Source organism: Thunnus albacares, chromosome 6, assembly GCF_914725855.1.
Source record: "Thunnus albacares chromosome 6, fThuAlb1.1, whole genome shotgun sequence".
Classification (NCBI taxonomy): domain Eukaryota; kingdom Metazoa; phylum Chordata; class Actinopteri; order Scombriformes; family Scombridae; genus Thunnus; species Thunnus albacares.
In genome coordinates, this window is record NC_058111.1 from 13,853,661 (window position 1) to 13,865,056 (window position 11,396).

The window sequence follows — 11,396 nt, forward strand, 5'->3', positions numbered from 1 at the left end:
GCCCCAAGGCGATGTGTAGAGATGCATATGCAGCAGAGTAATACACATCAACAGATGAATAGAAGAAAGAGAGGAGAGGGGGGATAAAAACTAGGCCATGGTATTAGTCATGGAGGGAAAAAATAAAGACCAGTTACTACACCACCCACAGGTCAAACACACCCTCTGAACACACAAACAATGCACAGACAAGCAGCACCTCCTCAGGCCACTCTGCAGGGACTGCCCTATTTCCACATGCATGGGCGGTGTTTCATCTAAAACATGTCAAAACAGACCTAAAGTGATGAGAAACTAAATGTCTGCAGTGTTACTTAATATTTAATTTCCCTGCTTGTATCTTGTGCTATTTTTAGAAGCTTCAGTTTCCTGACAGCCGTTTCCCAACACCCACAGTGGGTGGTGTGTATCAGGGTTTCCTATTCTGTTTCTTCTACTCCTGCTTTGCTGGTGATTCCCTTTACCTCATTCTGTCTCCACAGCTTTTTCTGTCATGCTCTTCCTTACTATAATTTGTCTTCTTTCTCCGTCTCTCCTTTTCTTATGTCTCCCCCACTCTCCTTTTCAGCTGTGCTGTGGTTTATTGGCTGATGTCTGTTGCAGACCCTCCAGCTACTGAGCTTTCGGGTTTAAGTGACTCACTGGGTGCTAATGTGGATGTTATTAGATTCACACCAAATGCTCCACACACGAGTGTAAACAAGCACACACAAATACACATGTAAAAGAGTCTCTGAGTGTGTTCTCCTTGTATCTAGAGCTCCAAAGGGGTACTGAAGAAATCCCAGAGCAGATCCTTCATCACGACGCTCAAACAGAAGGTGAGGTGCATCGAAAGAGAGGATGCTATTTTTTGCTTGATTTTTGATCTATTTGTGGGTTCTCAAATGGGAAATTTGTGTTCGGCTTCAGATTGGTTGGTAATGAAATAATTTGATACTTCAAACCACAGGGATAACAGACCTTGAGGAAGTTTCCTTCTTCAGACATTTTTTATTGGACAATATTTTACACATTCTTTACTCATCTGAACTGATTCACTGTTTCTCTCTGCTGAACAGTCAGACAGAACTCTGTCACAATTTACTGTTACATTCTCAATCAGCTAAATGACCATGACAGAGCAGACTAGAGCCAACGGTGCTGGAAACATCACAAAATATTACAAGTAGAGGATAGCAATGACATCTCAATGATGCCCAATGTTCACTTAGTGTGTCAGGGCTCTTAAAAGACCACTGTACAGCAAGGTGTATGTAATAAACTGCCCATTAAGTATATTTTTCAAACAATAGAGACAAGGGTGTGATATCTTTGTAAGATTAAGAGAGCGATTAGTGTCACTAATGGGAAGCGAAACAGAAACCTGCCTCCATAAAGTCACAGATAGAAAATTTAGATATATTGCACCTTTTGTAGAGTTATCTTCAGTCAGCAGGGTCATAATTAAGACTGCTATATTTAACTTGCAATTAACACAGCTGATCAATGCAGAGAATGCATGTGTTATGCACATTCTGTGAATTATACATGTGGATCAAAAGCATGTGTTGTCCTGATTTAGATCTCCTCTAAGGTATGTTTGTCCTCCAGAAACCTGCTAGTGGTGTAGACCCAGGGAGAAATGCTTATAGTGCATCTGATCAAGATGGTTTCTAGTCCCTCGGGTTCTCTTTTGTGATACAGTTAGCATCAAGCCAATATATTATTCATTTTAGGTTTTTTTTTAATTTGGTAAAAAATGGGTTTGTGCATCAATGTTGTATGAATGGTTATTTGGTTTTGTTTTCTCTCTACATATTCTAATTTCTCAGTCTAGTTATTCCCCACTCTCCACTGACTCTCTTCCTCTATCCATTTGCTTCTCTTTTACCTTTCATTGTGCACTGTGTCCCCTCCTCTGTTTACCCGCTTACATCTCCTCTTCATTCTTTTATGCCTCTGTCTTTGCACATTATGCATCCTCCCACGTGTGTGTGTGTGTGTGTGTGTGTGTGTGTGTATATGTGTGCATGCATGGGTGCATGTAATCTGCTGGCAAGCAGCCTAAACCCTGTAATTACTGCGACCCTCATCCTCTTCTCAACTCCACTTTAGCTCTAATAGAGATGTTGCTTCTCTTGAAGAAGAATACACTTCACAAAATACACACTCGCTAGAATTACATAAGCTATACCTAAAACACCCACCGACATGCATAAACTCACAAACTGCTACTACAATAACAACACTATGAATCACACATCTATGAAACACATACAATTTGTGAAAAACACACTATCAGCAACCTCTGCCCACTAAAGAACCCATATACTGCAAGTTTGTGTGTGGGTGGTATCATGTATGATGTGTATTGAACACATTTATCAGAACTGAACTTGAGAGTAACCTGCAACAAGAATATAAACACTGTTTTTCTGCTTTTCAATGTGCCAAAAATAGAAAAATAGAACAAAATAGTAAAGCAATCTGTCTTTGCAGTGCTACTTCTGTGTTTGTTAATATAGTCATGTATGTGTCTGTTCATTGTCCAGAGGCACTCCAAATCCAGGCTGACATGCCAAAGTGTGGACAAGGAGGAGGACAGTCAGGAGAGGTCTGGGAGGGAAGCCGGAGGACAGTTCAACAGGTGACCTTTGACCTACCTCACCACAACACTGACACTCCCTGACAAATGAGAGCTTTGATAGTTGCTGACTGCTGGGAGCGTTAAACAATTCAAAGCATCAGTAGCGCCATGCATACAGCTAAAGCTTGCTCAGTAATCTTTTATGTTTGAGTGAGGAAAATAATTCTTGACTTCAAGCCTATAGCCACCACTTATAGGGAAGGAGGAGAAGACTGGTTTTGACTTCTTCTCCTTTCATGTAAAATCTATAATCTGTCAGATAAAAGACATCAGGAAAGTCAACAATCATTACTTCTATACTTTTCTTTAAGTCCAAGGCTACGTTCACTCTGCAAATCTTGCTTAATTATACAATTATGACTTCATGCTCAGACCAGATTTTTTATTTTTTTCTGTTCACATGATATTTTTTATTGTAGCAAATCACGTTCCTGAAATGACTCACAAGTGCAAAAGACCAAAGACAGAACACCTGTGATGAGTGAAATTGAGGCTATGACTAGAGGCATTGCATATGGTGTCGTCACGAAGCTCCACTGGCTCATAGCTTGGTGTATTGTATAAATATGTCTGAAAAGAACATGTTATTGCTTCTTTTGTTAAAGATTCACATTCTTTAAAGGTAGTTTTAGTCTTTGTTTTGATATTAAAGACATTTTCCTGTGATCGGTGGTGGAAAAAATATTCAGATAATTGATTTAGCAAAAGTAGCAATACAGCATTATAAATAATTCTCCATTACAGTCAAAACTCCTGCATTCAAAATTCTATTTAGTAATAGTACAGAAGTTCTGGCAACAGAATAAAATTGAAGCAAAAGTAAATTATATAGAATGCCCCCTGTCAGAGTTATTATATTATTACATCATTATTGTTGATGTATTAACGTGTAAATTGTAAATTGTAAGTTGTAGTTGCTCAAAGTGGAGCTAATTTTAACTTCTTTATTTATAGGTGGTTTAATCTACAACAATGTATCATGTTTTTTTAAATTATTTTTTATTTTTTTATTAATTATTTTTTTAATTCTTAGTTGAAACTGTATCTCTGGCTGTGATATGAATGCAGTGGAGTTAAAAGTACAAAAAAAGTATAAATATAATGTAGCATCAAATGTAGATACTCAAGTACCTTGAAATTGTACACAAGTACTGTACTTGAGTAAATGTACTTTCCATTGCTTCCCATGTCACTTTGAGTTTCGCTTCTATGCATCTCAAATGTTCCACTTCACTGTTCCTCTGATGAAAACCTCCACTGTAGTTGTCTTCCATCTTTCCTCCAGTACGCCAGCATGGAATTAAGACAAATGTTTCATTCGAACGACATAAATGCCACATAAGCTCGGATATCAGTGTTCAGATAGACATTCCATTACCACAAATAAGACATTCGTGACATTTAGGACCACATATAAAAGTGGCCAAAATCAGACTTCAAAGTGTTTTTTTCTGTTCATGCTATGGTTTTAAAATACAGATCTGATTCACAAATGAGGGGAAAAAAAATCGAATTGAGACCATAGCAACTTGAGCACAGCCCAATTCTCTTTCACACACATTCTTTGAGCAGCTCTGTCTCCTTTTTCCTTTTTCTTTGTGTGTGATCACTGGGCAAGAAGTATGGAAATTCAGCTATTTTTTTCCCGTCTTTTAGTCGGTTTCTGTGTACCAGGCCTTTGTCTCTCTCTGTGTTCCTCCATTATCTGTTCCTGGTTGCATATTCATATATGCATGTCCCTGAAAACTGTCACAATACAGATTCCTGCAAGCATGCGTCTATGTGACTGGATGTTCCCATGCAAGATTGCGTGTGCATGACTTTGTGTATGTGTAGTTGTAAGTGAGTGTGTGTGAGTCTTGCTGCACTGCATGCGCTCTGGTCCCTATTAAGCTTTTTGCTTTGATGCTCTTTCCTGCCGTTTGCAAGCTGCCTCGCTGATGGACATTCCTTTCTCGCCTGCTGTGCTTTTGCCAATGTAAATGCTTGAATGGGTATATGTGTATGTGCATGGCTTACTTCATATCTGTCTTACTTGACTGGTCTCATGTATACATACATGATCTCACTCACTCTCCTCTGTCCTTTCTTGCAATTGTCCTCTGTCATCTGGCAATTGTTTTAGGGGTGGAAGGAAGAGGAAGACGATGAAACTGAGTAGAGATCTGTCAAACCTGGTGGTGTTCACCAACTCTGTTGCTTCACAGGAGTGTCTGAATGAAGGTGAAACATTAAGCTCTAACTGTGCACACACAAGCAAATAGGCGGATTGCAATATTTCCTTTCAAGACATTTACTCATGCCTAACCAATGTTCCTCTTCAGGTACTCCAGGTGATGTTCTGTCATTTAGTGAGACCAGAGCCCAATCTATGGTCAATCACAGAGCTGAAGAGTTCCTGGCATTCAACCAGAGGCAACTGTCACGGATTTATCCCTCAGCCTATCGCATTGACTCGTCCAATTTCAATCCCCAGTTTTACTGGAATGTGGGCTGTCAGTTGGGTAAGACCGTTGTCTGTCGCTCAAAGCTTTTGACTCGTGTGGAGCTTGTCTTTTAATGAAAACACCAGGTGCCCTCCCTTAAGTCACATACCCCATCATTAATTGACACTGCATACACACAAACATACTTCATCACACACTCCATTTATGCATATCACACTCTGTGGTGTGCTAGTGTCCTGATTTAGTCATCTGTGCAGGGCCTAATGGGTAAGAGTGTGAGCTCAGTTGTGCAGCATTGCGTGTGTGATTGTGATTGTGTGTCTGTGAGTGTATTTATAGGGTTACAGTTGGAACAGGAATTTGTGAGGATTAAGCAGAAATACATAAATAAATAAAAATAAGATGGGTGAGTTAAAAAAAGGGTTGGAACTAAATATATTCATCCGCATTGGAACTGAACAGAGTCGAACAATCCAAGATCCGAGGAATCCCTGCCTGTCCCAACCAATTCAATTTAGCTTCATTCAGTTAAGTTTAGGCATATTGGTCTCTTAACATTTTTAAGAAATTATCACAGTAGGTTTGCAAAAATATATGAAAAGATAAACAAATGCCAAACTCTGTGCTGGATTACATTTGAAGATGTTTGTGATTTATTTCTTTTTTCTTTCCATTTTTTCTTCACTTATTTTCTTGCTAATCTGTTTTCACTAATTAAGGTTTCAAGGTTACATAGATACGCAGGCTTGTTCCTTCCTTTAACAAAGAAAAAATAATGGACAAACCAAAGAGGAATATTTTATAAATGCAAAAATAATGACTAGGAGAGTGAAGAATCAGTCTCATTTTTAGTTTATTTGTACTGCACCAATATCTAGATGATAATTGAGTCAGTGAATGGACACAGCCTGGCCATAGGAACAGGCCGTCACAGGCAGAACAGGCTACCCAGGGAGGCCAGGCAGTAATAGCTGCAAAATATGTTAAATATTGTCATACTCTAAGAGAAACGAGCTTTGTAGCAAATGTTTCTGATGCCTTTAAAATGCATTTTATTATATTGCATATGATTGTTGATTTTTTTTTTCTCTTTTAGTGGCCCTGAACTACCAGACGGAGGGCAGAATGATGCAGCTCAACAGAGCCAAGTTCATGGTGAATGGAGGTATTGGCTACGTCCTCAAGCCCCCTCCCATGTGTAAAGGTACTACAACAGATATACTGCATGCACACAAATAAGCACAAATACATGCATGCAAAAAAAAGTGCTTGTTCATGCAAATAAACACTGATGAACATATTTGTTGTGATTGGATCTATGAAACAATAGCAAGTTATAAGCTCAGGGATAGCTCTGGTCATAGGTAGAAATACAACTGTACTGGAAAATATATACATTGGATAAGGGGATTTTAAATGTAAAAGTTACATCAGAGAATTAGATAATCTTGCTATTGATCTTTACCATGAAATGAAATATACATACCATTGATATTGAAATATGAAATATATATACCATTTGATATTGTTATGTAGTTGAAATAGTAAAATAAAAAATATAAGAACTGTTTAGTTAAAATATCAAACATGTTACTCAATCTATGATTAACCTCTCAAACTTTTGATTTACCATCAAACTAAGAACACGCCACACAATTGCATATATAGCCTGTCTGCTTGCTGCACTGAGCCAATATATGTTTTTATTGAGTAAAATATTCAAAACATATCTGTGCACAATTACATGAAAAAGAAATAAGAGATAACTAGAGCATCACACCATATTTTCCTTGAATGCAATGTTTGCTCTCATTGGGATTCCATTGGGAAGTGAGCGTGAATATATTTTTCTGCACTTCCTGAATTCATAAAAATGATACCATCCTCATGATTCTACAATATTGATATCCTGTTTTTGTTGTGATATGAATTATCCAACTAAGGAGTAAGCTACACAAAAAAGCAGAAGGATGGATGCATTTTTCCCCAGGCAGGCTTCACATGTGATAGATTTGAATATAAATTTAGCAAAGTCCATATAGTTCATATAGTCATATAGTCAGTTGCAAAAATGAGAGTTTATCTGCTATTTTTTCCTGTGCACATTCTGTGTATAAATATTTGGAAACCGGAACAAACGCAGCGATTAGAGAGGGCTTAGATTTTTTGAATTAAGTGATGACATAAATCAAAGTTCTTGCTCTGCTGTCTTTCATTCCCTCCAGGCTCCTTCAACCCATTCAGTGATGACCCACTTCCAGCTTACCCCAAGAAACAGCTCATTCTCAAGATCATTAGCGGACAGCAGTTGCCCAAACCACCAGATTCAATGCTGGGGGACCGTGGAGAGGTACAAACACACTGAACTCTGTGTCTCTCTCACACACAAAACTACAAACATGCACTGTTACACTTGACTACTCAGATATGTTCAACCAAGATATGGTCCTCAGAGGAGATATATTCAGTGGCATGACATACAATTTTAAATGTTTTGACATTTACTTAATTCCAAAAACAACTACAACAAAACATAACAATAATGTCTGCCAAATTAATTTAATGTAACGTAATATAACAGAATTGTATTGCCATTTTATCATCTCACTGCCCTTCCTTCTCTATCAGATTATTGATCCATTTGTTGAAGTGGAGATCATCGGTCTGCCAGTTGATTGCTGCAAGGAACAGACAAGAGTTGTTGATGACAATGGTTAGACACACACACATCAATTTGAACAATATCAAAATACTGTACACACACTGAACTATTGAATGTCATTTTACATAACAGAAAATGGACAGAAATTACTCTAAATTTGTAGAACTATATTATCTGATTAGCATCCCCCCTTCTCAGCTTCCTAATTGCCTACAAATTTTACTTTGACTGATGAGTTCCCTTTGGTGAGATATTGAGTATTTCATGTCACATCTAGCCAGGCCTGCATAGTTTAGTCAAATATAACTGTTGTAGAGGAGATCAGATTTCTTCAATTGTATCATCTTTACATTAAATACTGTTATTGTATTTTAAGAATTGGCCCTTTTCACAGATGAAATTTTGACACGACACTGTAGGAAAAGCTCAATAAAATGAATGATGGCTGAATTCCATTTATCTGCTTCAGTTTAAGGGTCCTGGAATATTGTAGAACGTAGTCGTCATTAATGTTATTAGTAACACCTGTTCTTTTCCTACTGTGACAAGTTAAAATGTCTGCTGTGGAAAAAAGGCCTACTGATGTAACATTTTATTGATCATAGTTAAATAATGGCAATCAAATTATATTGCAGACCTTTTGCCCATATAAAACAGATTGATCTCTGACACATGAGCTTTCCTAACCGAGGATTAGATAAATGGGTTGATCATATCATACTGTATGTATGGCACACAGACAAAAGCAACTTCTAATAATTATTGCCATCAATCCTTAAAAAAAACAGCAGAGATTAAACAATGCTGCAGCCACAGATGCTGCACACTTTTGGCTGTGGAACACTGGTGGGATCAAAAGTCAGATTAATTAATTAGAGGCATGAAGGAAGCAGAACAGAGGGGTTTGCTAACATGCCTCCATAGATGAGGGCATCTGGCAGGGGGAGGGGAAAAGCCCTGGGAAAGGTTATGGAACCCTGGGAGCCCAACAGTATTATAAGATTATTGTGCAGGGCATTGATCCATGAAATACATCATTTGACACACTACTACTTCAGACATATTTAACAATTTGCTAGATTTACATTCACATGTAGTCTTGCATGATTTACATCTGTGCTTGATGGAGATACTGATGAAACACATCCTAATGAGCATAAACTATATGTGTGTATTTTTCTCAGGTTTTAATCCAGTATGGGAGGAGACCTTGTCCTTTACGCTCCACATGGCTGAGGTGGCTTTGGTGCGCTTCCTTGTCTGGGACCATGACCCTATTGGACGGGACTTTATTGGTCAACGGACTGTTGCCTTCAGCAGCCTTATGCCTGGTCTGTGCAGAATTCTTCAGTGTTTTCATTTATATCTGACACAAAGAACTTTTTGTACGAATGTGATGAACTTAACAGAGGACACAGTTTGTCACTGCCAGTTAGACTCTTTATAGTTCCTCTATTTAACACAAATGGAAGGACAGACTCACCAATACACACTCACTCTTAAACACATAATTTTCCTGATGGCTTTAGCAGTGCTATGGCTATAAGGCACATTATCTTTTGTCTAGTGAGCCATTTGTTTGATTTGTAAAGTAAAAGACCTATGGCTTTGCAGGTTATTTTTGTTGTCCACATCCACCAGAGTTGTCCCTGAACCCCTGATGCCCTCTCCCCAGGCACCTACTACACAATCACCAGCCTGATGACAGTTGTTATCTTTCTCTACCATTCACTCTCTCTCTTACATGCTTTCTCCCTTCATCACTAACAACAGGTTACAGACATGTTTACTTGGAGGGGCTGACAGAGGCTTCCATCTTTGTGCATGTGTCGGTGCATGATGTCTATGGGAAGGTGAGTGCTGTACATTCCTGGTGTTCACTGTAGCAATCTCTTTTGGAAAATGAGATTATGGTTTTGAAGGTAAACAGAAAAAACATGTTTTTCTCAACATATCAATCCGTTGAAGCTATGCCTCTACAATCCTTTGTCTTTCTAGTGGAGCCCTCTAGTCCTGAACCCCAGCTTTACCATAATGCACTTTCTAGGAGCTAACAAGGTATCCTGGTGACCTAGGCTCTGTGTGGTTTTGCATGAAACAGTAATGCATGAGTGCATAAGTGCAGTTTGTGTTCAGCTGTATTTGCACTGACTTGTCTGTGTGTGACATTAAACGACTGAGTCATACAGTTTACTTATGAGGTCATTTTTATTCACAATACATTTTTTTCAACTGTTGTGGTATCATTGTCAACAAAGATGGAACAATTTGCAATGTAAGCATGCCTGCATAATCCATAATGGCTACTTACATATTGTTTGCTGTGATAATTTGAGGGGTAAGGGTGCCATCTATAGGCAATACATGTAAAAGCATGCATTTATAACACTTGTAAACTGAGTTCAATAGATGGCATATCTATTTCATTGTTTCAATGAAAATTAACTTCAAACTGTAATGTGTGAAAATGTATATTTGGTCTATATCAGAAGTTCACTTTATTTGCTGATATCTTTTTTCACTTCTTGTTTCCTTGCTGTTCTGCTCCTCCTGCCCTCAGGGTAGTCAACTGCGAGGTATCCGGGGTTTGTTTAACCGTTCTTCCAAGTCCTCTGTGGATACAACCTCCGCTGGCCTTCGGAAACGCTCCATCAGTGATCACCTCCTGCGGCGCACAGCCAGTGCCCCAGCAAAGGGTCGGAAGAAGACCAAGATGGCGCTGTCAGAGTCAGTGGCTTCGATGTCAGACCACAAGAATGGTACAGGTGCAGGGGCAGCAGGAGAGGGCATGTCAGGGAAGGAAAGAGGTGTGGAAAAACGTTACCAACCCCGAGCCCCCCTCACCCACAGACCTATCTCCATGCCCTTAGACAGGCTTCTGCAAGGGCAGCTGTCCCTCTGCTCCCCAGACAAGGAACGGCATGATATGGGTGCAGACACCGTCATTGGTGGGTATTTTACTGACCTAGTCAAAGAAATACATTCACACATGTATTTTGGAATTATGCAGATTATACCCAGATTACATCCATGCCAGTTTAATTTGCATTAGATTCATGATTCATTATCTAGTACTGAAACAAAACAAGCCACAGTAATATGTTACATTAATAATAACAATGAGTTGCTATTCATGTAATTTCTTTAAACTGTATTACAAAAGTGCCACTGTTTTTGCGATAAAATGAATGGAGTTCACATTTTTTAAAGCAGCATTTTGATTTGAATTGCTTTTCATGTTGATAATGTTAGATGTTTCCTTCTCTAATTTCACTCCTTTGCTTACTTGTTCTGCTACAACTATCTTAAAAACTCATGTGCAGTAACCATGTGAACTGACAGACTACAACCTACTCTAATTTCACTCCTTTGCTTACTTGTTCTGCTATAACTATCTAAAAAACTCATGTGCAGTAACCATGTAAACTGACAGACTACAACCTACTCTCCATGATACCTTAACATGCCTTTTCTGTCCCATCTTCATTTGTTGTGCTTCTTTATAGTAGAGAACTGACTAGGATATTCCTGCAGGTAATCTAAAATACCTATTGTCTGAAGGTTGCATCGTTCAAAAACATATCAGTATTACGTCCACCCAGTGTATTTTGTTCGAAAGTGGTCTGAGAAATATATTGCTGTGTCATTTGATCCCATC

The 11,396-nt window shown here is 38.6% G+C and overlaps 1 protein-coding gene across 5 annotated transcripts in view; it reads left to right on the forward strand.

Moving 5' to 3' along the window:
* The window catches only part of plch1 (phospholipase C, eta 1), a 67,637-nt gene that overhangs the window by 51,953 nt on the left and 4,288 nt on the right, over positions 1 to 11,396 (forward strand). For 3 of the 5 annotated variants that reach the window (XM_044355281.1, XM_044355282.1, XM_044355286.1), the window contains 11 exons: positions 759 to 821; positions 2,535 to 2,629; positions 4,755 to 4,852; positions 4,954 to 5,133; positions 6,173 to 6,280; positions 7,302 to 7,426; positions 7,705 to 7,789; positions 8,923 to 9,069; positions 9,512 to 9,591; positions 9,737 to 9,796; positions 10,299 to 10,686. In XM_044355281.1, the coding sequence (XP_044211216.1) occupies positions 759 to 821; positions 2,535 to 2,629; positions 4,755 to 4,852; positions 4,954 to 5,133; positions 6,173 to 6,280; positions 7,302 to 7,426; positions 7,705 to 7,789; positions 8,923 to 9,069; positions 9,512 to 9,591; positions 9,737 to 9,796; positions 10,299 to 10,686 (1,429 nt within the window). Of the gene's footprint in view, positions 1 to 758; positions 822 to 2,534; positions 2,630 to 4,754; positions 4,853 to 4,953; positions 5,134 to 6,172; positions 6,281 to 7,301; positions 7,427 to 7,704; positions 7,790 to 8,922; positions 9,070 to 9,511; positions 9,592 to 9,736; positions 9,797 to 10,298; positions 10,687 to 11,244; positions 11,273 to 11,396 lie in introns of all 5 variants that reach the window. The other 2 variants (XM_044355285.1, XM_044355284.1) reach the window with 2 other exon arrangements.